General features: G+C 46.5%; 1 protein-coding gene across 2 annotated transcripts in view; it reads right to left on the reverse strand.

Annotated features, from left to right (window-relative positions):
• The window catches only part of DGKG (diacylglycerol kinase gamma), a 340,544-nt gene that overhangs the window by 80,399 nt on the left and 234,042 nt on the right, over nucleotides 1-26,103 (reverse strand). For both annotated transcript variants that reach the window (XM_029061465.1, XM_029061482.2), the window contains one exon: nucleotides 12,149-12,239. In XM_029061465.1, the coding sequence (XP_028917298.1) occupies nucleotides 12,149-12,239 (91 nt within the window). The remainder of the gene's footprint in view (nucleotides 1-12,148; nucleotides 12,240-26,103) is intronic.

The raw sequence follows: 26,103 nt of genomic DNA on the forward strand, positions 1-26,103 counted from the left end.
ACCGACATGGTTCCCATCCATCACATAATGACCTCTGTACGTTTGAAGACCAATAATGGTGACTCTTCCTTAACTAAACCTTCCCAAGTCCTATTTTTTTATAATCCTCTTCTGAATCCTTTCCAATTTCTCCACGTGCTTTTTAAGTTTGAAGTCCAGAAATGGACTTGGTGTTCTAACAGCGTTGAAACAATATTGAGTTAGCAGGAAAGCTACCTTTTGCTTCTGCTTTCTAAATGCTTTGCTTCCATTTCTGTCATCAAGTTGCACAACACTCCACTGTTGATAGGTTTAGCTTCAGCTCCTCTGCGATCCCAAGATCCATGTCTGCTAGGCTTCCATAAAGTCAGCAATTCCACCTCTAATATTTGTTCAGTTTGGTTTTCCTTCTTAAATGTACTGCCTTGGACTTGTCCCTCTTGAAAGTCACTCTCCTGATTTTGAATTTTCTCGTTTCTCGTTATCTAAATGGGGGACGACTTGAAAAAAGAGAAGTGGACGGTGGAGGAATACGGGAGAGTGAGTGGGTTTGATTCTAAATTGGGGCAATTAGCACTGAGCTCTTCTAGCACATCTATCTAGTTGGCCATTAAAAAGAGAATCTAAACTCTTCATGTCCTCCTCCAGCCAATCGGGAAGCCGCATGGTTCGGTGGGAGTCGGAGGTCATGGGTTCTAATCCCGGCTCGGCCACTTGTCAGCTGTGTGACTTTGAGCAAGTCACTTCACTTCTTTGTGCCTCAGTTACCTCATCTCTAAAATGGGGATTAAGACTGTGAGCCCCACGTGGGACAACCTCGATATCCTTGTGTCTATCCCAGTGCTTAGAACAGTGCTTGGCACATAGTAAGCGCTTAATACCATCATCATCATCATCATCATCATCATCCAGGTCCTTCTTGATGGCAGGAGAGCAATATTTCTGAACAGGCTCGCTGACACTGGTTGTGAGATATCAATCAATCATTCGATCACATTTATTGAGCGCTTACTGCGTGTGGAACACTGGACTAAGCACTTGAGAGAGTACTATATAACAGAGTTGGAAGACCCTTTCCAGGGTGGCTCAGTGGAAAGAGCCCGGAGAGGTCATGGGTTCGAATCCCAGCTCTGCCACTTGGCAGCTGTGTGACTGTGGGCAAGTCACTTCACTTCTCTGTGCCTCAGTTCCCTCCTCTGGAAAATGGGGATTAACTGTGAGCCTCACATGGGACAACCTGATGACCCTGTATCTCCCCCAGCGCTTAGAAAAGTACTCTGCACATAGTAAGCGCATAACAAATACCTACATTATTATTATTACTATTTCCCTGCCAAGAAATGCTACCAATGGGAGGAGACATGAAGCTAGTCTTGGCTCAGTGGAAAGAGCACGGGCTTCGGAGTCAGAGGTCATGGGTTCGACTCCCGGCTCTGCCACTTGTCAGCTGTGTGACTGTGGGCAAGTCACTTCACTTCTCTGGGCCTAGTTACCTCATCTGTAAAACGGGGATTAAGACCGTGAGCCCCACGTGGGACAACCTGATTCCCCTGTGTCTACCCCAGCGCTTAGACCAGTGCTCGGCACATAGTAAGCGCTTAACAAATACCAACATTATTATCTTTGTGTCTAGCTCCTCGAGACCATAAGATCGCTGTGGGCACGGAATACGTCTGTTATATTGTCCTATTGAACTCTCCCAAGCGCTTAGTGCAGTGAGCTGCACAGAGTAAGTGCTCAGTAAATATGACTGACTGACTGATAGCCAGCCCCCACTTTGAGGGAATCTTGGAAGTCTCAATCAGTCAACCCCCCAATTGTGTTTATTGAGCCCTTACCCTGTGCAGAGCACTGTACTATGTGGTTGGGACAGCACAATACAACGGAGTTGGTAGATAACACGATGGCCTCGGGTAACACAGAAACCACAGAGAAGCACCGTGGTTTAGTGGAAAGAGCACGGGCTTGGGAGTCAGAGGATGTGGGTTCTAATCCCAGCCACACCACTTGTCTGCTGTGTGACCTGGGGCAACCCGCTTAATAATAATAATAATGGCTTAGTGGAAAGAGCACGGGCCTGGGAGTCAGAGGAGGTGGGTTCTAATCCCAGCCACGCCACTTGTCTGCTGTGTGACCTGGGCCAACCCGCATAGTAATAATAATAATAATGATCATAATCATGGTATTCGTTAAGCACGCATTGTTCTAAGCGTTGGGTAGATACAAGGTAATCAGGTGGCTTAACTTCTCTGTGCCCCAGTTACCTCATCTGTAAAATGGGGATTAAGACTATAAACCCCACCTGGGACAACCTGATTACCTGTATCTACCCCAGGGGCCACAGTTCCCAGTGTGGCCTAGTAGCACGGGCCTGGGAGTCAGAGGCTTCTAATCCCGGCTCCATCAACTGCCTGCTGTGTGAACTCGGGCAAGTCATTTCCCTTCTCTGGGCCTCAGTTTCCTCAACTGGAAAATGGGATGTCTCACATCTTCTTCCTCCTACACAGACTTTGAGCCCCATGTGGGACAAGGACTGTGTCCTACCTAACCTGCGTTTCATTGCCAGCCGGATAGGTGTGCTAGAAGAGCACAGTGCTAATCCCTGTATCTACCCCAGGGCTTAGAATAGTGCTTGGCACATAGTAAGCGCTGAACAAATGCCGTAATTACTATAACATCACTCCCTCTCAAAAATAGGGTAAGGAAGAAGGTGGTGCAAGAAGGTTTTCTGCTTGGCCTAAGGATCTAACCTGACTTTCTGGACTCTCCTGGGTAGGGATTCCCAGGAGAAACAACATGGCCTAGTGAATAGAGCAGGGGGCTGGGAGCCAGAAAGACCTGGGTTCTAACCCCAGCTCCGCCACTTGTCTGCTGTGTGGCCTTAGGCAAGTCACTTCACTTCTCTGGGCCTCAGTGACCTCACCTGTACAATGGAGATTGAGACTGTGAGCCCCATGTGGGACATGGAGTATGTTCAATCTGATTAGCTTTTACCTAACCCAGTGCTTAGTACAATACCTGGCACATAGTAAGCGCTTAACATATACCATAAAAAAAATGGGCAACTGCAGGAGATGGGTGGATGAAAAGGTGCTGTTAATGGCTCATTCACCATCAGAAAGAGAGTGTCCTTACAGCTGGAGCAAAATCATGCCTTGGATAGATAGGATAATATCTACGATATGATATACATGATAATATAATGATACTGATAGTAATAATAATAATAATAATGTTGGTATTTAAGTGCTTACTATGTGCAGAGCACTGTTCTAAGGGCCGGGGGAGATACGGGGTAATCAGGTCATGCCATGTGAGGCTCACAGTCTTAATCCCCATTTTACAGATGAGGGAACTGAGGCACAGAGAAGTTAAGTAATAATTATAATGATAATCATAACAATAGCATCTGTTAAGCGCTTAGTATGTGCCAGGCACTGTACTGAAAGCTGGGGTGGATACAAGCAAATCAAGTTGGACACAGTCCCTGCCCCACGTGGGGCTCACAGTCTCAGTCCCACAGATGAGGTAACAGAGGCACAGAGAAGTGAAGTGACTTGCCCAAGGTCACACAGCAGACACGTGGCAGAGCCAGGATTAGAACCTACGACCTTCTGACTCCCAGGCCCATGGCCTATCCACCACACCATGCTGGATATGGCCAATGGGTCCCAAACTATTGGGGTGGAATACGGCCGAAAGTACATGGTACAGTGGAAGTGCTGGGTGAGAAGATAAATTTCAGGCAAGTCAGAACTTGGACCAGAGAGAATAAAGTCCCATTAAAGACTTTGATGGAAATCAATGTGAGTGACAGTTTGGGCAGGCAAGGATTTTTATTAGGGGACCTTCATGACCTTCCCTTGAGGACAAGAGAAATGAAGTGAGTAAAGGGGGAAGGGAGGGTTAGGTAGACCTGAAAGTGGGACCGGGAGCTTCCTCCCTACCGAGGTCACGGGACAAGGAAAGGGTCTGACCTAATTATCTGATATCTACCCCAGTAATTAGAACAGTGTTTAATACAGAGTAAATACTTAACCAATACCATAAAAAGGACTTTAGATTCTATAAATAAGACAGAACAGGGGAATTCTGAATCATCCAATAATTACGACAAGTGAGAGAATGAAGTGGAGAAAGATGGATAAAAAAGATGGTGCTTTTCTCAGTTTAAAGGAGAATTACACACTTGGCAGAGATTTGGGGATCCGAACGTGGTGGCCACCATATTCTCAGGGAACAGAGAAGGAAAAACAGAGTCGAAGTGACTGTGTCTTTTCACTGCTCATCAGGGGAAGAAAGTTGGATGCCTCACCCACTAAAATTAGCAGTCAAGTGATTTACCTTCAGTCGGTTGAGATTAAAGCTCATTTTTGTGAGTTGGTTTCTTTTTGGATGGCCAAAAAACCTATCTTGAGAGCTGGAATAAGCCTGCCCCAGTACCTAGACTGTAAGCTCTTGAGGGCGAGGATCGTCTCTACCTACTACATCACATTCTCCTACGTGCTTAATATAGTGCTTTGCACACTGAAAGCACACAGTAAATACCACGGATTGACTGATTATTTGTAGAACCAATAACCTTTAAATGAGAGTTGCCATATCACCTTGCCCAACATAAGTATTTTGGAAAGTAGTTAACTATTCTCCATGAAAATAACAGAGAAACAGCACGGCCCCGTGACAAGAACCCGGGCCTGGGAGCCAGAGAACCCGGGTTCTAATCCCGGCTCTGCCACTTGCCTGCTTTGTGACCTTAGGAAGTCACTTAACTTCTCTGGGCCTCAGTTCCCTCATCTGCAAATGTGGAATCCATCCTTGTTCTCCCTCCTACTTATTCATTCATTCATTCATTCAACAGTATTTATTGAGCGCTTACTATGTGCAGAGCACTGTACTAAGCGCTTGGGATGAACAAGTCGGCAACAGATAGAGACAGTCCCTGCCGTTTGACGGGCTTACGGTCTAATCGGGGGAGACGGACAGACAAGAACAATCCCATGTGGGATCTGATGATCTCGTATCTACCCTAGCCTGACGCATAGTAAGCGCTTAACAAATACCACAGTTATTATTATTATTATTATTAAGGAGGAAAAGTATGCTGTTATTTTACAGCAGAAGGAATGTCTATTAGACATTAGAGAAAAACTACCCTTGTCTAAGATGATGGTGAGTATTGGGCAACTGTCCAGTCTTTCTCTGGAAAGTTGGAAGGAAAAAAGACAAAGAAAAGTCAGGTCAGGTCCACCCAGAGGGAGGGGAATCCCTTTCAGTTCTGAGATTCTGATTCCAGGTCAACGTGGATAATCAATCGATCGATCAACAGTATTTACTGAGCGCTTACTGGGTGTGCAGGACACTGTTCTAAGAGCTGGGGAGAGTACAATACAAAAGTATTGGCAGACACGTTCCTTGCCCATAACGAGCTTACAGACTAGAGGGGGACAGACAACATTAATAATCTATAATAATCTAAAAACACGTACATAAATGCTGTGGGCTTGGGGCGAATATCAAATATCCAAAGGTCACGGATCCGATGCTTAGATGACGCAGACAGGAGGGTGAGTGGTGGCGGGGAGGGGGAGGAGAGGGCTTAATCAGGGAAGGCCTCATGGAGGAGATTTTGACCTTAGTAATGCTTTGAAGGGTGGGAGGGAGGGGGTCTGGTGTATTATGGAGGGAGAAAGAGTTCCAGGGTAGGGGGAGGATGTGGGAAAGGGCTCAGAACGAGCAGGAGCCCCTTCAAGAGAAGCAAATGAATAGGAACCCAAGAAGACCGTTCAACTGGACGAACTGAAACCCCGAGATGCCAACACTACGAGCACTGTCCCTTCAGTGCTCGTCACGGACCGAAGCTCAATTAGGCCAGTGTCTGGGCTCAAGTGGCCCGGGCTTGATTTCCCCTTCACCTCCCCCGACCTCGCCTCCCGAGCTCTACCATATGTATTCCACTGACTTCGGGTCAGCAAAGGGATGGTTCTCTTGCAGTGGGATCGCTCCCCCCCTCCCCGTCCTCTCCACTGCCGGGATGAATGGAGGTCTGGCAGATTCGTGTGGGCTCGAGGAATGCGGTATGGATGCCATATATACACAGCACACCGAAGAACGTCCAATGGGCAGAAAATGTTTTCTTCCTCTTTAGCCCTCCTCTGTTACAGTGCCAAACTGGTACAATGGTCTCTTTGAAAGGGGGCAGCTGGAAGGGTGTTGGCAGGGAGGCTGGAAGTAGAATATTGCAGCTGGGGGGGAAACCAAATTCATTTCCAGGAGCTATCCTGCGACGGATGCCAATTTCCAAAACAAAACTGCCGTTTCTCGGCGCTCAAGGCGGGCAGTCTCCTCGGAGTTGGAAGAAAGGCAAGCAGTTACATTTATTTTAACTGAAAATACGGGTGAGTTAACTCTTCCGACGCTGGATGAGGAGAGGGGCCCGGGTGGGCAACGCTGGCTGGAGAGGAATGGCCGACACCGTCTCTGAGTACAGGAGGAGGGCCTGAAGGGGCCATCTTTTCTCAGCGAGAAGGAGGGAGGATGGACCGCCTCGTTGGACAGGACGGGGAAAAAGGCTCAGGGTCCATGATCTGGAGGGAGAGGGGGGACTAGCGTTTCTCTCCTCCTCCAGAGTCCCTGCCTTTGATCCCTCAGCGGGCATACATGACATGAACTCCTCTCTGTCGCACTCTCTCTCTCTCTCTCTCTCCCACATGGTGTGGGAAAGTGGTGGGAGAGAGTCGTGGCATTTGCTGGCCTCAGATCACAGTCATCTCAGAGCCTCATCAACTTTCAAACCGAGATCCTGGCTCTACCCGAGACACCGATGCCTTTCTCTCAAGGCAACTGGAAAGTTATCGTCTGGCTGGACATGTGGGCTCCGACAAACACTGCAAAGTTCCAGTGAGCCAGAGACCCCTTCCCCCCACCCACCCACGCCACCCCTAGATCCCGAGCCAGAGGGAACCGTGAAGGACAGCCCACCAGACCCTTGGCATTTGGGTGGGACAATTCATTCATTCATTTGTTCATTCAATCATACTGAGCTCTTACTGTGCGCAGAGCACTTTACTAAGTACTTGGGAGAGTTGGATTCAACAATAAACACATTCCCTGTCCACAACGAGCTTGCGGTCTAGAGCTGGGGAGACAGACATGAATATAAATAAATAAATTCCAGATATGGCCATAAGTGCCGTGGGGCTGGGAAGGGGGGATGAATAAAGGGAGCGAGTCAGGGTGACGCAGAAGGGAGTGGGAGAAGACGAAAAGAGGGCTGAGTTGGGGAAGGCCTCTTGGAGGAGATGTAGCGTGGCTCAGTGGAAAGAGCACGGGCTTGGGAGTCAGGGGTCATGGGTTCGAATTCCCGCTCTGCCACTTGTCAGCTGTGTGACTTTGGGCAAGTCACTTAACTTCTCTGTGCCTCAGTGGCCTCATCTGTAAAATGGAGATTGAGACCGTGAGTCTCATGTGGGACAACCTGATCACCCTGTATCTACCCCAGTGCTTAAACAGTGCTCTGCACATAGTAAACGCTTAACAAATACCAACATTATTATTATTATTATTATTATGTGCCTTCAATAAGACTTTGAAGGAGGGGGGATTAATTATCTGTTGGATTTGAAGAGAGAGGGCGTTCTAGGCCAGAGGCAGGATGGGGGCATGGGGTCAGCAGTGAGATAGATGAGCTAGAGGCACAGTGAGAAGGTGAGTCTTCTTCCCAACTGATCTCTTCCAAGGGAATTTGCTCCCTTTATTAGTTCCTCCCTTAACCTCACAGCACTTATGTCCATAGCCATAATTTATTTATTTGTATTAATGTCTGTCTCCCCTTCTAGATTGTTAGCTCATTATGGGGAGGGAATGTGTCTACCAACTGTTATCTTGTTACATTGTATTCTCCCAAGCACACCCAGAAAGTGGTCAATAAATACGTTTGATTGATTAAATGACTGAATACTAGTATTTTCAGGGAACGGGAACATGTGCCTCTTAGAGCTATTTTTGTTTTGGGATGGGTGCGGGGCAAAAAGGCTGGAAGATGTAGACAACTGAGAGGAGGGACAGGGAGACTTGGTACCTTCTTTCCTACCACTAGGACTAATAATAGCAATAATGATGATAATAATAACAACAATGATGATAATAATAGTGTTTGCTAAGTGCTTACTCTGTGTCAAGCACTGTACTAAGCCCTGAGGTAGATATAATCAGGTTGGGACTCACAGCCAGAGAAGCAGCGTGGCCTAGCAGAAAGAACATGGGCCTGGGAATCGGAGGACCTGGGTCCTAATCCCTGACTCTACCACTTGTCTGCTGTGTGACCTTGAGGAAATCACTTCACTTCTCTGTGCCTCACCTGTCAAAGGGGGATTAAGAATAGGAGCCCCACGTAGGACAGGGTCCAACCCAGACAACGCTATACTCTATCAGTCTCTTTGTCAAATGACGAGGAGGATAAAGATTTTTTTTTTTTTGGCTTATCCTCATGAGTAAATAATACAAGGACCCATTACTGGAAGGTAAAAAACAAACAAACCAGGAAATAGATTCCCAAAACTCAAACAGCACAGAAACCATCGATGCACACTGCGTAAGTAAGGAATGCACTTAGCAGCAACTAGAAAATTGCTTGTTGCTCCTCCTTCCCCACTCACTTCCTTTAATTTAAGGCTGGGCCTATGTAATCTAAAGATGGACATGCAAAGGCACGGCGGTCGTGGAGTAAAACTGGTGGGGGAGGATGGAAGAAGGGAGGAAGGGACTCAGGGAGAGATGAAGGGAGGGAGGAGAGAGAGAAAGAGAGAGAGGGAGGGAAGGGGGAGAGAAGAAAGAGGGACAGAAAGGAAAAGATTAAAGGAGAAGAGTGGGAGAAAAGGGAGAGAGAAAGGAAAGGCAGGGAGAGAGCAAGAATATTCCAGGCACACTCTCCGACACAGCTGTAGGGGGGAAAAACAGGAATATTTTGTTCTGCTGCAGCTGGCTCTGGTTACGCCAACTCTGTCATTCACATGGTGTATATTTAAAGAGACCCCACCAGATAATGCACCAACAGAGAATGCACAAATATAAAATGTTACTCAAGGCCAATCACCAGCCATGGCCTTCTTCCATTTCCCAACACTACTTCTAATCAGCATATTTATCTGTAAACAGAAGAGTTTTTCTCCTTTCCAGCGAACCCGCCTCTCATGCCTCTTCCATTCAGGAGTGAGTGGCAGTTACCCCAGTTCATTCCCTCAGCCCCACGCCAGAAACCCCAGCCTCTGCCGCTTCTGAACGCATCTGGCCAGAAAAACTCAGAGGGATCAAGGTGGAGGATCTCAGACTTCACATACGGGTATCTAACTAACCCGCACCAGCGGGGAAGGATGTTCAAAATAATCGAAAAGGCAGATGTGTAAAGCAGAATTTTGTAAAACTTTGGGCTTTGGGGGTTTTGTTTCAAAGGTACCCTCTGTGCTGAGTGTTCTTTCAGGCAGCAGGGGGAATTTCCCACATCATTTCCATGCCGACTGCATCGGCGAGGAATGCCAGACCCCGTCACGGGGGTGAAACGCTGGTGGACCAATTACACTGATACGTACTAGGACTCTGCCAACCTGGCTTAAATAATCAATCGATCAGTCATATTTATTGAGCACTTACTATGCACAGATAACACGGGCGCAGACGACACGATATAACAGACAGCTTTCCCCCATGATCCCAAATGCTCTGAATATTTCCCTTATGGACTTCCCAGATGGCTTTCCCTTATGGATGTCTTTCCTTCCAGATCCCAAATGCTCTGTATATTTATATTAATGTCTGTCTCTCCCTCTAAACTGCAAGCTCCTTGTGGGCAGGGAATGTATCTGTTATATTGTTACACTGTACTCTCCCAAGTGCTTAGTAGAGTGCTCCTCACAGAATAAGTGCTCGATGAATATTACTGACTGATTGACTCCGTCTGCAGCTAATCCGGACTTGCTGAGTTATCCTGCCTGCAAGAGGATGGAGAGAGAAATGGACAGTTGCTGGTCTTTAGATGATGTCACAAGCTAACTGAAGAAACGAGAGAAGGAGAGAGGATGAGGCAGCAAGAGAGGCTTAGGAAGACACACCCGAGAGGAAGGAAAGGGACAAATCTGAAGCTGGGGGTAGGCAGGTGAGCAAATGAAATAGGGAGAGAGGAGGCAGATTGGTAAAACAGGTCGGTACAAGTGCACGGTAAGTTTGAATGGGCTCTTGAAGAGCCCGAGGAGCCAGTGGAAAAGTTGGAAGCGGCTGAGAAGCTGCAAGGCCTAGTGGAAAGAGTAGGGGCCTGGCAGTCAGAGGACCCGGGTTCTAATCCCAGGCCTGCCACTTGTCTGCTGTCTGACCTTGAGCAAGTCACCTCACTTCTCTGTGCCTCAGTTACAGCAAGTGTAAAATGGAGATCAAGACTAGGATCCTGATTAAGATTAAGACTGGAGATTAAAAATGGAGATTAAGACTGTATCCTGATTATTGGGAGAGTGATAATAATAATAATGTTGGTATTTGTTAAACGCTTACTATGTGCAGAGCACTGTTCTAAGTGCCGGGGGATACAAGGTGATCAGCTTGTCCCACGTGGGGCTCATAGTTTTCATCCCCATTTTACAGATGAGGTCACTGAGGCACAGAGAAGTTAAGTGACTTGCCCAAAGTCACACAGCTGGCAAGCTGCGGAGCCGGGATTCGAACCCATGAACTCTGACTCCCAAGCCCGGGCTCTTTCTACTGTGCCATAACACAGAACAGTCGGTAGATACTTTCTCTGGCCATAACGAGCTTACAGTCTAGAGGACCTGGATGCTAATGCCAGCTCTGCCACTTGCTGCTGTGTGATCTTGGGCAAGTCACCTAAATTCTCTGTGCCTTAGTTCCCTCCTTCATTCATTCATTCAATCGTATTTATTGAGCGCTTACTGTGTGCAAAGCCTGTACTGAGCACTCAGGGGAGTACAGTATAACAATAAACAGACACATTCCCTGCCCACAATGAGCTTACAGTCTAAGGGGGGGAGACAAACATTAGTACAAATAAGTAAATAAATTACACATATGTACATAAATTCTCATCTGTAAAATGGGGATTAAGATTGTGAGTTCCTGTGGGACATGGTCTGTGATCAACCTGCATATCTTGTATCTATTCCAGTGCTTAGTACAGTGCCTGATACATAGTAAGCAATTAACGAGTAACTTGTAAGGAAAAGAAATGGTGGACTAAAAGAGTTGTCAAATAACAGATTAGACCCTTTTCAGCCAGATGCAAGATCCAAAGGCCATCCAAGATTCAGATGGGAAGTACATGTTTGCCACAGAGAGAAAAATTAGGCATTTTAGACAGGAAAATGTATTTTCAAGGGAAGTAATGGAGTGGACTCCTTTTGTCCAGGGGTTAGTCTGGGCTGGTTTAATAATAATGATTGTATTTGTTAAGCGCTTACTATGTGCCAGGCACTGTTTGGGGCAGGACTCGATACCATGGTCAATCAGTCGAACAATATTCTGCAGTGTACTGAGTGCTTTGGGAAAGTATAATTAGAGTTGGTAGAAGCAATCCCTGCCCACAAGGAGCTTACAGTCTCCAGGGGAGGACAGACATTAAAATAATTACAAATAGGGGAAATAGTAAAGCATAGGGACATAGGTACATAAGTGCTGTAGTCCTGGGTTGAGTATTAAAGTAATTGAGGCGTCCAAAGCCAATCGTATAGTTGACGCAGAGGGGGAGGCAAATAGGGTGGGGAAATGAGGGGCCAGCCAGTGAAGGCCTCTTGAAGGAGAGGTCATTTTTAGGAGCGTTTTGAAGGTGGGGAGGGTGGAGGACAGTCAGATATAAGAAGGGAGGAATTCCAGACCTAAGGGAAGATGTGGGCAAAGGATCGGAGGAGCGATAGATGAGATCGAACTGCAGAGAGTAGGTCTGCGTTAGAGGAGTGGAGTGCGTGGGTTGGGTTGCAGTAGGAGATCAGCGAGGAAAAATGGTGGGGAAAGCTGACTGAGTGCCTGAGCAATCAATCAATCAATCAATGGTATTTATTGAGCACTTACTATGTGCAGAGAAATGTAGTAAGGACTTGGAAGAGTACAATAAAACAGAGTTGGCAGGTATGTTCTCTCCACCCAGCGAGCTTTTTGGAACCGGGGTACTCACCTCAATCTCTACGTAATCATGGAGCTTCTTGCAGGTGGCAGCGAAAGTTTCGGTCGTGCCAAATTCAAAATACCACAGCTTGTTCTTCATCCTAAACCACCAAACACAGAGATGTGGTGTTGGGAAAGAAAAAAAAAAGCAGTTAGTCAACCGTATTTATTGAGCGCTTACCGTGTGCAGAACACTGTACTAAGCACTCGGGAGAGCACAGTACAACAAATATAACAGATACATTCCCTGCCCACTACGAGCTTACAGTCTAGAGGGGGAGGCAGACATTAATATGAATAAATACAATGACAGATATGTACATAAGTGCTGTGGGCCTGGGAGAGGGGGATGAACAAAGGGATCAAGTTACGGCAACTAAGAAGGGAGTGGAAGAGGTAAGGAGGACTCAGTCAGGGAAGGCCTCTTGAAGGAGAAAGCAAACCAGCTGTGTCGTGTTAGCGTCTGACCAGAACCAGTCATCTAACCCTGACTTCTCGACGTGCGTTAGAATGGGTGGAAGAGGGTGGAAGGGGAAGACTAGAAAATCTTTCTAAACTTTCAATCAATCCATCAATAGTATTTGTTGAACGATTCCCATGTGCAGAACTCTATACTGAGCACTTGGGAGAGTAGGATAAAAAAGAGTTCATTAGATATGTTCCCTGCCCACAGTGAGCTTATAGTCTAGAGAGAGAGTCAGACATGGGTGTAAATAAATAAATTACAGATTTGCTCGAAATGGCTGTGGGGCTGAGGGTGGGGTGAATATCAAGAGTCCAGACAGCCAAGAGACCATACAGCAGTAATCATAATTTCACAAGCACAGTGACTTCTATGGTTATACCACCTATTCTTCTTTACCCATGACCTTAGAATAGAAAGAGAGAGAGCAAAACATTGGAATCCACAGACAATCCGAGAACAGTGAACAGTGAAATCTCTTCCCAAAACTTCCCACTGCAACCAACAATGCAGTGAAGTTAATTGGCTTTTTTATGGTATTTATTAAGCACTTACTATGTGCCAGACACTAAGTGCTGGTGTAGGTACAAGCTAAGCAGGTGAGATAAAGTCCATATCCCATATGGGTCTCACAGTCTTAATCCCCATTTTACAGAGGAGGTAACTGAGGCAGAGCAAATGGCTCAGTGGAAAAAGCACAGGCGTGGGAGTCAGAGATCATGGGTTTGAATCCCCGCTCTGCCACTTGTCAGCAGTGTGACTGTGGGTAAGTCACTTAACTTCTCTGTGCCTCAGTTACCTCATCTGTAAAATGGGGATTAACCGATTACCCTCTATCTACCCCAGCGCTTAGAACAGTGCTCTGCACAATAGTAAGCGCTTAACAAATACCAAACATTATTATTAACATTATTATTATTAATATTAACAACAAGAACAGTAATATTTGTGGTATTTGTTAAGCATTTCCTTTGTGCCAGTCACTGTTCTAAGCACTGGGGTAGATACAAGACAATTGGGTTGGACACAAAGTTAAGTGACTTGCTCAAGGTCATGCAGCAGACGGATGGCAGAGCTGGGATTAGATCCCAGGTCCTCTGACTCCCAAGTCTGTATTTTATTCACTGGACCACACTGCTTCCCTCTATCTCCCATTCTCACAGTCTGAAGAAGCAGGAATGAGAACAGTGAAATCAAGTGAAATCAATCAATGTTATTTATTGAGTGCTTAGGTGTGTAGAACACTCTACTAAGCACCTGGGGGAGTATAAAATAACAATATGACAGACACATTCCCTGCCCACACTGAGCATAGCTCTAAACCAATCGTCAGGAGTGAGGTGAAGCGAAGATCCTGAATAATCCACAAGAGTAGATAATCCAGCCCATGATTAATCAAGAGTTACCTACAGATATTTGAAAAATATTGGGATTTATCAAGGATTTTTCTTATATCCTAGCTTGGGAAGGAGTATCGGGGGAAAAAAAAAACCCCTTTGGTGTGGTTTTTTGGAACTTCTATTTCCAGATGAAAGTACAAAAGTTAGAAGAATAATTCCTTTGAAAAGAAACCTATAAATCAACCAATCTTTGTTCTTCAAATAATAAAGTTCAGTTTGATTTGGAAGCAAGAAGCCTCTTGTTCTCATTTCACCTGAACCTGACCAACTCTCCCCTCCAATCCCCTCAGGCAAGGAGGGAACAGACCATCCTGAGTTAGGGCATTTATCTTGCATAGCCAGAATCAGTGTCCAGAAGCCAAATGGAGTAACCGAAAGGGTCACCCTGTACCTAAATGAGTTGGGCACACGTTGGCATACTGCCCCGTGTCCTGAATCTTGCCTATTTAACCCAATGAAGAGCAATAATAATAATAACTATTATTATTATTATTATTATCATGGTATTTGTTAAGCGCTTACTATGTGCCAAGCACTGTTCTATGCGCTGGGGTAGATACAATGTCATCAGGTTGTCCCATGTGGGGCTCACAGTTTTAATCCCCATTTTACAGATGAGGTAACTGAGGCACAGAGAAGGTAAGTGACTTGCCAAGGTCACACAACAGGCAAGTGGTGGAGGCGGAATTAGAACCCACATCCTCTGATCCCAAGCCCGTGCTCTTTCCACTGAGCCACACTGCTTCAAGAGAATGCAGTCAGTCAATCAATCATATTTACTGAGCGCTTACTGTAAGCAGAGCCCTGTACAAAGTATTTGGGAGAGTACAATGTGATAACAATAATGATTATGGGATTTCTTAAGCGCTTAATATGTGCCAGGCAGTGGACTAAGCACTGAGGTGAATACAAGTAAATCGGGTTGGACACAGCCCTTGTCCCATGTGGGGCTCAAAGTCTCGATCCCCATTTTACAGATGAGGTCACTGAGGCACAGAGAAGTGAAGTGACTTGCCCAAGGTCACACAGTGATCAAGCGGTCGAGCGAGGATTAGAACCCAGGTCTTTCTGACTTCCAGGCCCCTGCTCTAACCTCTACGCCATGCTGCTTCACTTTCCAGATACTATAAAAAAAGGAGTTTAAGGTCTAGAAGGAGCTTATAGGCTAGAAAAAGGCCAATGTTCATGAACACTGTGTATTCAGCATTATTCTGATAATTGATTTGACCGTCCTTGGGAGAAAGGGTGTGTAAAGGGAGAAAATCCCTTCGTGAACAATGGAACCCTGCTGACAACCTCATTAAGACTGGATTTAGGGCTAGGATCAGGGTTAAAGCTTGGTATTCAGAACAGAAATATCAGTTGCGTACTTGCCATTTTATATCTACCGTCTCCTCCATTAGGTTAAAAACTCCTGAAGGAGGTAGTAATTTTTTTACGGTATGGCTTAAGCACTTACTTTGTGAATTAATGAAGAAGGTATCTGTTAAGCTCTTACTATGTGCCAAGCACTGTTCTAAGCTCTGGGGGGGTGATACAAGGTAATCAGGTTGATCCACGTGGGGCTCACAGTCTTAATCCCCATTCTGCAGATGTGGTAACTGAGGCACAGAGAAGTGCCCAAAGTCACACAGCTGACAAGTGGCGGAGCTGGGAATAGAACCCCCGACCTCTGACTCCCAAGCCCGTGCTCTTTTCACTAAGTCACGCAAGCACTGTACTAAGCACCGGGGAAGATATAAGATAATCAGGTTGGACACAGTTCCTGTCCCACATGGGGCTCACAGTCTAACTCGGAAGGAGGAGGATTTAATCCCCAATTAGCAGATGAGGTCACTGAGGCACAGATAGGTGAAATGACTTTGCCCAAAGTCACACCTCAGGCAAGTGGTGGAGCCAGGATTAGAACCCAAGTCCTCTGACTCCTAGGTGCATCTTCTAGCCATTAGGCCATGCTGCTTTAACTGCACTGGCCCATGAAGGTGCATGGCAGTAAATATGGTGGTTTACTCACACCATGCAGCCATTTCAGCTGTAAAATCTCCCCAGGGCCACCCCTAGAACCACATAATAATGATGATGATGATGGTACTTGTTAAGCGCTTACTATGTGTCAAGCACTGACGAGTTTATCCACATAAATGTTCCTGATGACCCTTCCTTCTGCTGCCCGCCTTCGATCACGCCTCGACTCCACTGGCCTCCTGCCCACCTCGCCCACTCACCAACTTGGACACTTGCTAGATCTCATCATCTGCAAGTCAGTGTGGCTCAGTGAAAAGAGCCCAGGCTTGGGAGTCAGAGGTCATGCGTTCGAATTCCAGCTCTGCCACTTAGCTGTGTGACTGTGGGCAAGTCACTTCACTTCTCTGTGCCCCGGTTACCTCATCTGTAAAATGGGGATTAAGACTGAGAGCCTCATGTCAACCTGATTTCCCTGTATCTACAACAGCACTTAGAACAGTGCTCTGCACATAGTAAGTGCTTAACAAATACCAACATTATTATTATCATCTCTAGTCACTGCACAGTCTACCCTCTACCCTCACCGAATCTGAAGTCGCTCTATCTGACCACTGCCTTCTCTCTGCCTCTCTCTTCTATCTGCCTTCTCTCCCATACCTCCTCCCCTTAAATCTGTATTATTCCCCCACAGAGGCCTCCGGTCTTTGGACCCCATGCAATTTTCTCAACTCATCATGCCCCACTTAGGCTCCATACCCAAACTACCCTCCCCTGATGACCAAATAGACGTTCTCAACAACACTCTCTCTACTGAACTCAACTCACTCACTCCCCTATCTCTTTGCCGATCTCACACTACTAACCCACAGCTCTGGATCACCTTCACAGGCCGACTCCTTCCCTCCTGTGCTCGAGCCGCTGAGCGCTGCTGGCGGAAATCTAAATATCAGGCCGATTTCATCCGCTTCAAGTTTATCCTTGCATGCTTTAACTCTGCCTTCTCCTCTGCCCGGCAAAACTATTTCTCCACCCTTATTGACACCCATTGCCCTCACCAGTTGTTCCAGACATTTAACTCCCTTCTCGGGCCCCCTGCCCCCCGCCCCCCGCCTCCTCCATCACTTGCCCCCAGTGACCTGGCCACTTACTTCATCAACAAAATTGACACCATCAGGCGTGATCTCCAGAAAATCTCCCCTGTCCCTCTCCAGCCCCTCTCCTCTCTTGCCCCTTGTTCAACTCTCCCATCTTTCCCAGCAGTATCTCCAGAGGGAATCTCCTGCCTTCTCTCAAAATCCACCTGTGCATCTGACCCCGTTCCTACGCACGTTATCGAAACACTTGTGTGCTCCCTCCTTCCCTTCCTAACTGCCATCTTCAATTGTTCTCTCTCCAATGACTTCTTCCCCACTGCTTTAAAACATGTCCACCTCTCCCCTATCCTAAAAATACCCTCCGTTGACCCCATGGCTCCCTCCAGTTATCACCCCATCTCTTTCCTACCATTCCTCTCCAAAATCCTTAAGTGAGCTGTCCGCACCCCTGCCTCAAATTTCTCTCCTCCAATTCTCTCCTTGACACCCTCCAATCTGGTTTCCGTTCTCTTCACTCCAGGGACACCACCCTCTCAATGGTCACCAATGATCTTCTCCTTACCAAATCCAATGGCCTCTACTCCATCCTGATCCTCCTCGACCTCTCAGCTGCCTTCAACACTGTCGACCACTTCCTTCTCCTGGAAACCTATTACCCTATTTATTTTGTTAATGAGGTGTACATCCCCTTGATTCTGTTTATTGCTATTAAGTTGTCTTGTTTTTATCCGTCTGTCTCCCCCGACTAGACTGTAAGCCCGTCAATGGGCAGGGATTGTCTCTATCTGTTGCCGAACTGTACATTCCAAGCACTTAGTACAGTGCTCTGCACATAGTAAGCGCTCAATAAATACTGCCGAATGAATGAATGAATGAAACATTATCCAACCTCAGCTTCGCTGACGCTGTCCTCTCGTGGCGTCCTATCTCTCTGGCCGCTCATTCTCAGTCTCTCTCGTAGGGTCCTCCTCTGTCTTTCATCCCCTAATTGTGGGTGTCCCTCAAGGCTTAGCTCTGGGTCCCCTTTTTTTCTTCATCTACACCCACTCCCTTAGAAAACGCATTCATTTGCATGGCTTCAACTATCGCCTCTATGCTGATGACACCCCAATCTACATCCCCTGCCCTGATCTCTCTCCCTCTCTGCAGTCTTGCATTTCTTACTGCCTTCAAGACACCCCTACTTGGATGGCCTCCCGTCACCTCAAACTTAATATGTCTTCCCACCCAAACCCTGTCCTCCTGCTCACTTTCCCATCACTGTTGATGACCCCCACCATCCTTCCTGTCTCACAAGTCCATAAGCTCGGTATTATCCTTACCTCCAATCTCTCTTTCCATCTACATATTCAAGTCATCACTAAATCCCATCAGTTCTACATATCCAACGGTGCAAAAGTCCAACCCTTCCTCCCTCTCCAAACTGCAACTACATTAATGCAAGCATGTATCCTATCCCACCTTGATTATGGCATCTGCCTCCTTGTTGACCTCCCTGCCTCCTGTCTCTCCCCACTCCAGTCCATACTCCATGCTGCTGCCCGAATCATTTTCCTTCAAAAACGTTTAGACCATGTTTCCCTACTCCTCAAGAAACTCCCGTGGTTGCCCATCCACCCCTGCATCAAACAAAACCGTCTCAGCATTGGTTTTAAAGCACTTAATCACCTTGTCCCCTCCTACCTCACTTCATTACTCCCCCGCTCCAACCCAGCCCGCACACGTCGTTCCTCTAACACTAACCTTCTCACTGTTCCTCCATCTCATCTATCTTGCCGCCGACCTTTCGCCCACATCCTCCCTCTGGCCTGGAACACCCTCCCTCCTCATATCAGACAGATAATTGCTCTTCCCAACTTCAAAACCTTATTGAAGGCCATCTCCTCCAAGAAGCCTTCCCTGACTAAGCCCCTCCTCTCCTCTTCTCTCACTCCCTTCTTACTTGCTCCTTCATTCATCCACCTTTCCATCCCCAGAGCACATATGGATATATCTGGATAGATCTGTCACATTTACTTATTTAATCAATTGATCTTTTTATTTGTTTTATTGTCTCTCTTCCCCTCTAGACTGTGAGCTCATTGTGGACAGCAATGTGTCTGTCGATAGATTGTACTCTCCCAAGCAGCATTTAGTACAATGCTTTGCCCACAGTAAGTGCTCAATAAATACAATTGAATGAATGAATGAATGAATGAAGCACTGTTTTAAATGCTGGGGTAGATGCAAGCCAATTAGGTTGGATACATTCCCTGTTCCCCAAGGGGCTCACAGTCTTAAACCCCATTTTACAAATATCTGAGGCCCAGAGAAGTGAAGTAACTTGTCTAAGGTCACCCAGCAGACAAGTGGCAGAGCGGGGATTAGAACCCAGGTCCTTCGGACTCCCAGGCCCCTGCTCTAGCCACTAGGCCAGGCTGTTTCCTGTTGTTTCCTCAAGCCTGTTGGACAGTGTGAACAACACCTGTTGGCCAATATGAACACCCTTGGATCATTTAGCTGCTGTGAGGTCTCAAACTCATAAAAGGAATAAAGAATTATTTATTTAAAGGAATTAGAGAAGCAGCGTGGCTCAGTGGAAAGAGCACGGGTTTAGGAGTCAGAGGTCAGAGGTTGTGGGTTTTAATCCCGGCTCTGCCACATGTCTGCTGTGAGACTTTGGGCATGCCATTTAACTTCTCTGTGCCTCAGTGACCTCTTCTGTAAAATGGGGATTAAGCCCCCTGTGGGACAACGTGATTACCTTTTATTTTATTTATTTTTATTTATATTGTTTTATTCATTACTCCAGTGCTTAGAACAGTGCTTGGCACATAGTAAGTGCTTAACAAATGCCAACATTATTATTATTATTAATAAGAAAGCGGAGGCCTGGGATTTTAGAATCTTGTTCGTTGGGTGGCACATTCCTAGAAAGCCCAGAGCATTGGCCGCTGATGACTTCTGAGGTAACAGTGCCGACCTTTCAGAGCAGTGCTACTCCAGAGAATTTCTGGCCAGTGGCCTGGGTGGCCTGCAGAGTGGCTAACATTCTTCTGGGGGCCTGGGGACCGACCCCCGTGCTTTTACCCCACCCTAACCCTGCCCACCTGGGATATGTTGCTAATTCTCCTGAGCCCTGACCCTTAGGAGTTCCACTCAGTGACCCAGAATCTTAGAAATGTGGCCCGTCTGCCAGGCAGAGATAAGGCGACCTGACGGGAGCCTCCCAGACTGTCCAGCCTGCCCACTGCTGCCCAGGTCCTAGAGGAGCTGGCTTATTTTTCTTATCTCTGTCTCATCTATCAAGTAATAACAATAAAAAAGATAATAATTACGGTATCCGTTAAGCGGTTACTATGTGTCAGACACTGTATTAAGCACTGGGGCAGATACAACCAAATCCGGTTGGACACAGTCCCTGTCCCACGTGGAGCTCACAGTCTCGATCCCCATTTTACAGATGAGGTCACTGAGGCTCAGAGAAGTAACATGACTTGCCCAAGGTCCCACAACAGACAAGTGGTAGAATCTGGATTAGAACCCACGACCTTCTGACCTCCAGACTCGTGCTCTATCCACTGCATCACACTGATTCTTTATCTCACAGCCGACTCCCTGCCCACATTCTCCCTCTGGCCTGGAGTTCCCACCCCCTTCATATCTGACAGACCACCATTCTCCTCATCTTCAGAGGTCTACTAAAATGAGAAGCAGCATGGTGTGGTGGATGGAGCCCGGGCCCGGGAGTCAGAAGGTCATGGGTTCTAATCCCAGCCCCGCCGCTTGTCTGCTGGGTGACGCTGAGCAAGTCATTTCACTTCTCTGGGCCTCAGTTCCCTCATCTGTAAAATGGGGATTGAGACTGTGAGCCCCATTTTACAGATGAGGGAACTGAGGCCAGGCGTGGTACTAAGCGCTGGGGTGGATACAAGCAAATTGGGTGGGACACAGTGCCTGTCCCACTCAATTTGCTTATATCTACCCCAGCGCTTAGTACCATGCCTGGCACATAGTAAGCACTTAGCAAATACCATAATTATTATCATTATTAAAATCTCATCATCATCATCACTGGTATTTATTGAATGTTTACTGTGTGCAGAGCACTGTACTAAGTGTTTTGGAAAGTACAGGATAACAGAGTTGGTAGACATTTTCCCTGCCCACAGTGAGTTTACAAGTCTACTTCCAAAAGGCCTTCTGTGACTAACCCCTCATTTTCTCACTCCGTTCGTCCCCAACCCCTTCTGTGTCACTCACGCTCTTGGGTCTGTAGGTCTTAAGTACCTGGACACTTACCCTCTCCTCCAGCCCTACAGTACTTATGCCTACGCCTTTAAACTCTGACAGTTCCCCTCTATTGATTTCTTTTAACATCTCCCCCACTACTCAATCATATTCACGTGTATTCATTGAGCACTTACTGTGTGCAGAACATTGTATTCAGTGCGTGAGAGAGCACATCGTAACACTAGACACATTCCCTGCCCACAACAAGCTTACAGTCAGGACTGTAAGTTTCTGGCGGGTCGAGATTGGGCCTACCGTCTCTATTGTATCCTACTCTCCCAAGCGTTTAGTACAGTGCTCTGCACACAGTAAGCACTCAATAAATATCATTGATTTCCTTTGTTTTCCAGCCTGGGGGAGGATGGCCCGGGCATCACTTTTGGGAGACTGGGAACGTTTTCTGTGCTGATGACTAGTATTGACAGCAAGGAGTGTCTCCGTATCAACCTGCCAAAGGAGCATGTGAAGTCATAGCTATCATCTCTGGAGCTAATTAGCTGGGATTCAAAAACTGCATCAGGTCGTATGAGGGTATGTGTGTATGTTTGTGTTTTCACCCTGGATGAGAGAGGAATTAGCCTACTCTAGGCAGGAGGGCGTTCAACAGTGAGACAGCTCCCTGGGCCTCACTTTTCCAGCTACGAAGCAGGAAGAACATCACTTATTTTACTTTTCCTTCATTTCAAACTCCCCATCTTCAAAGCCCTACTAAAACCATATTAAAGCAATCATTCATTGGTATTTATTGAGCACTTACTCTGTGCAGAGCACTGCACTATGAGCTTGGGGGAGTACAATACAATAGAATTAGTGAAATGTTATCTGCCCTTAATGAGATTACTGTCTAGAGGGAGAGAGAGACATTAACAAAAATAAGTAAGTACTGTGGGGAGAATTCCAATCGATTAATACAGGGCTCTTCACACAGTAAGCACTCAATAAATTCCACTGATAGAGTTACAGTCCTCTAGATAGCCAGTTCGTCCTCTAGACTGTGAGTTTATTACAGGCTGGGAAGGTGTCCGCTAATTCTTTTGTACTCTCCCAAGCGCTCAGTACAGTGATCTGCACAAAACTGATTGACTGATTGATTGACTTGGGTGATGTAAGACTAATAATCACAGGGAAAACTCTGGGAAGGTAAACAAATACCGTTTGAAAAACACTTTGATATCTTCAAAGAAGAGAAACCATTTTTGATATTTCAGGAGAGTGACGCTATGCCCCGAGCAGCTGAGTGGACAAGACATATCGCACTTCGAGGGTCAGAGTACGGAGGTCTCGGAGCAAAATTTGAAGTGAGGATTGAGTTTTAGGGCTGGTGGCGTTTCTGATCACCACGTCTCAAGCTAATTTCGGCTTCTTCCAAAGTCAGTGTGAGACTCATATCAGTTGGTACTTTTGAACGACTCCATGTGGAGACCTTCCAACCCAGAGGATTTAAAACACTTTAATGGAATTTGGAGTTACGTTCTCACAGGACGTAGCATGCACGATGAGAAACTGGAAGGTTTTTTGGAAGAGTAAGACCATGAAATCTCACAGTTACATAAAAGGTGAAGAGGGAGGTTAAGGACTGAGAATCATTTTTGTTCCAAGAAGGCATTAAAATGTATCAGTTAAAGCATACAGTCATTGTAAAAAAATCAATCTCCTTAAGATATTTAGATCGCAAATGTACTCTCCCATTATTCAGGAAAGACCAATGTTCAGAGCACCTTCATTCATAGCCCCCCACACATACTTATGAAAAAGAAGTTATCAGGAATTTGAGACACAACAGATGTATAGAAAAAGGGAGTTAGTAACTTTTTAAAAGTGCATTTTTTTGGACTTACCCAATGTGGGATCTTTAAATCGGAAACTACGGGTTGCCACTCTCAAAGGATTTTGAGTTAATTGAGTAAATTTTGATCCTTCAATACTCCAGCCCCTTTCCTTCCCCAAGCAGCATGGCTTAGTGGAAAGAGCCCGGGCTTGGGAGTCAGAAGTTGTGGGTTCTAATCCCGGCTCCTCCACTCCTCAGCTTTGGGCAAGTTACTTGACTTCTCTGTGCATCAGTTACCTCATATGTAAAATGGGGATTAAGACCGTGAGCCCCATGTGGGATAACCTGATTACCTTGTATCTACCCCAGTGCTTAGAAGAGTGCTCGGCACATAGTAAGCGCTTAACAAATGCTATTATTATTATCATTATTATTATTAATAATCTCCAAGCGGCACTTCCCTTCTAAGAACACTCAGCAATATTTTAATGCGTGTTTTTACTCCAACTGTCTTTTATGAGGGAATTAGGGAATGCTTATCCCACAGTGAGAGCCTGTTTGGATACTGCACATGGCGGCGGTGGGAGGAAAGTTAGATGCACATTTGTAAATACTTTGGAAACCGGAGGAACGGGCCCCGTAGCATGTGTTTTTCTTAATGCAGGATTTTGTGAGAAAGTGAACCGGGACTAGAGGAAAATGGGGGAAGTTGGGGTCAGTGATGATGTCTTTGAGTAGGAAGGAGAACTAGATATAGTTGACAATAGATGAGCGCCCAGGGAGCAAAAATCAATCAGTAGTCTAGCCCCATGCCAGCTTGTGTCGCGTCTACAGCTCTCTGCCACTCGCCACCTGCTTTCCACCAGGGTCCTCCCAATGTCTGCCGATTCTTCACTCTCCACTCCGTGTTCTCGGCACACCACAGGCCACCTGTGTGGACTCTAGAGCCCGTCACTGGGCAGGGATTGTCTCTATCTGTTGCCGAACTGTACATTCTAAGCGCTTAGTACAGTGCTCTGCACACTGTAAGTGCTCAATAAATACGACTGAATGAGTCTACCCGCTGCTGATCACCAGGCCTCACCCCTGGTGTCTTCACCCTCCCCTTCCTCCTGCTCATCTTCCTAGATTTCCCATCTTTCTAGGCTGTGAGCCCTTTGTTGGGGTAGGGATGGTCTCTATCTGTTGCCGAATTGTACTTTCCAAGCGCTTAGTACAGTGCTCTGCACACAGTAAGCGCTCAATAAATACGATCGAATGAATGAATGAATGCATCGTCCTCCTCCCACTATTACTGTTAATACAACTATTGCAATTACTACTACTAGTCGAAAGTACACGAGCTAGGGAGTCAGAGGACGTGGATTCTAACCCCGGCTCTGCCGCTTGTCTGCTGAGTGACCTTGGGTAAGTCATTTCACTTCTCTATGCCTCAGTTACCTCATCTGCAAAATGGGGATGAAGACCGTGAGTCCCACATGGGAAAACCTGATTACCTTGTATCTTCCCCAGCGCTTAGAACAGTGCTTGGTACATAGTAAGCGCTTAACAGAGAAGCAACGTGGCTCAGTGGAAAGAGCCCGGGCTTGGGAGTCAGAGGTGATGGGCTCGAATCCCGGCTCTGCCACTTGTCAGCCGTGTGATCGTGGGCAAGTCACTTAACTTCTCTGGTCAAGTCACTTAACTTCTCTGTGCCTCAGTGACCTCATCTGGAAAATGGGGATTAACTGTGAGTCTCACGGGGGGACAACCTGATGAGCCTGTATCTACCCCAGTGCTTAGAACAGTGCTCTGCACAGAGTAAGCGCTTAGCAAATACCAGCATTATAATTATTATTATTAACAAATGCCATCATTATTATTATCATTATTATTATTACTACTTGTTGTTGTTGTCTTCTGCTGTCGAATCGTGTCTGACCCACAGCAATGCCGTGGACACATCTCTCCCAGAACGCCCCACCTCCATCTGCAATCGTTCCGGTAGTGGATTCAGAGAGTTTTCTTGGTCAAAATCCGGAAGCTGTTGACCGTTGCCTCCTACTGCGCAGTAAACCTGAGTCTCCACCCTCGATTCTCTCCCGTGCCGCCGCAGCCCAGCACGGGTGAGTTTGGACTCGGAGCAGATTGCCAGCCACTCGGTAGCCACTGGCCAAGCTAGGAATGGACTGGACAGGCCTCCGCTTGACTCTGCCTCTCGTAGTCGAGACTGGAAGAGGACTGGAAACTCTCCAGGTGTGACCCTGAGAGGTGACTATTATTCATTCATTCATTCAGTAGTATTTATTGAGCGCTTACTATGTGCAGAGCACTGTACTAAGCGCTTATAATAATGATGGCATTTGTTAAGCACTTACTATGTGCAAAGCACTATTCTAAGCACTGGGGAGGATACAAGGTGATCGGGGTGTCCCATGTGGGGCTCACAGTCTTAATCCCCATTTTACAGATGGGGTAACCGAGGCACAGAGAAGTGAAGTGACCTGCCCAAAGTCACACAGCTGACAAGCGGCAGAGCCGGGATTTGAACCCATGACTTCTGATTCCCAAGCGTGGGCTCTTTCCACTGATCCACGCTGCTTCTCTATTCAGTAGTATTTATTGAGCGCTTACCGTGTGCAGAGCACTGTTACTACTACTAATGCCATTACTATTACTCAAATTACTACTCTTACTGCTATTACTCCTATTCCTGATAATAATAATAATAATAATTATGGTATTTGTTAAGTGCTTACTATGGGCAGAGCACTGTTCTAAGCGCTGGGGTGGATACAGGGTAATCACATTGTCCCATGTGGGGCTCACATTTTTTAATCCCCATTTTTACAGATGAGGTAACAGGCCCAGAGAAGTTAAGTGACTTGCCCAAGGTCACACAGCTGACAAGTGGCGGAGTCAGGATTAGAACCAAGACCTCTGACTCCCAAGCCCGTGCTCTTTCCACTAATAATAATAACGTTGGCATTTGTTAAGCACTTACTATGTGCGGAGCACTGTTCT

The sequence above is a fragment of the Ornithorhynchus anatinus genome, chromosome 1 (genome assembly GCF_004115215.2).
Source record: "Ornithorhynchus anatinus isolate Pmale09 chromosome 1, mOrnAna1.pri.v4, whole genome shotgun sequence".
Classification (NCBI taxonomy): domain Eukaryota; kingdom Metazoa; phylum Chordata; class Mammalia; order Monotremata; family Ornithorhynchidae; genus Ornithorhynchus; species Ornithorhynchus anatinus.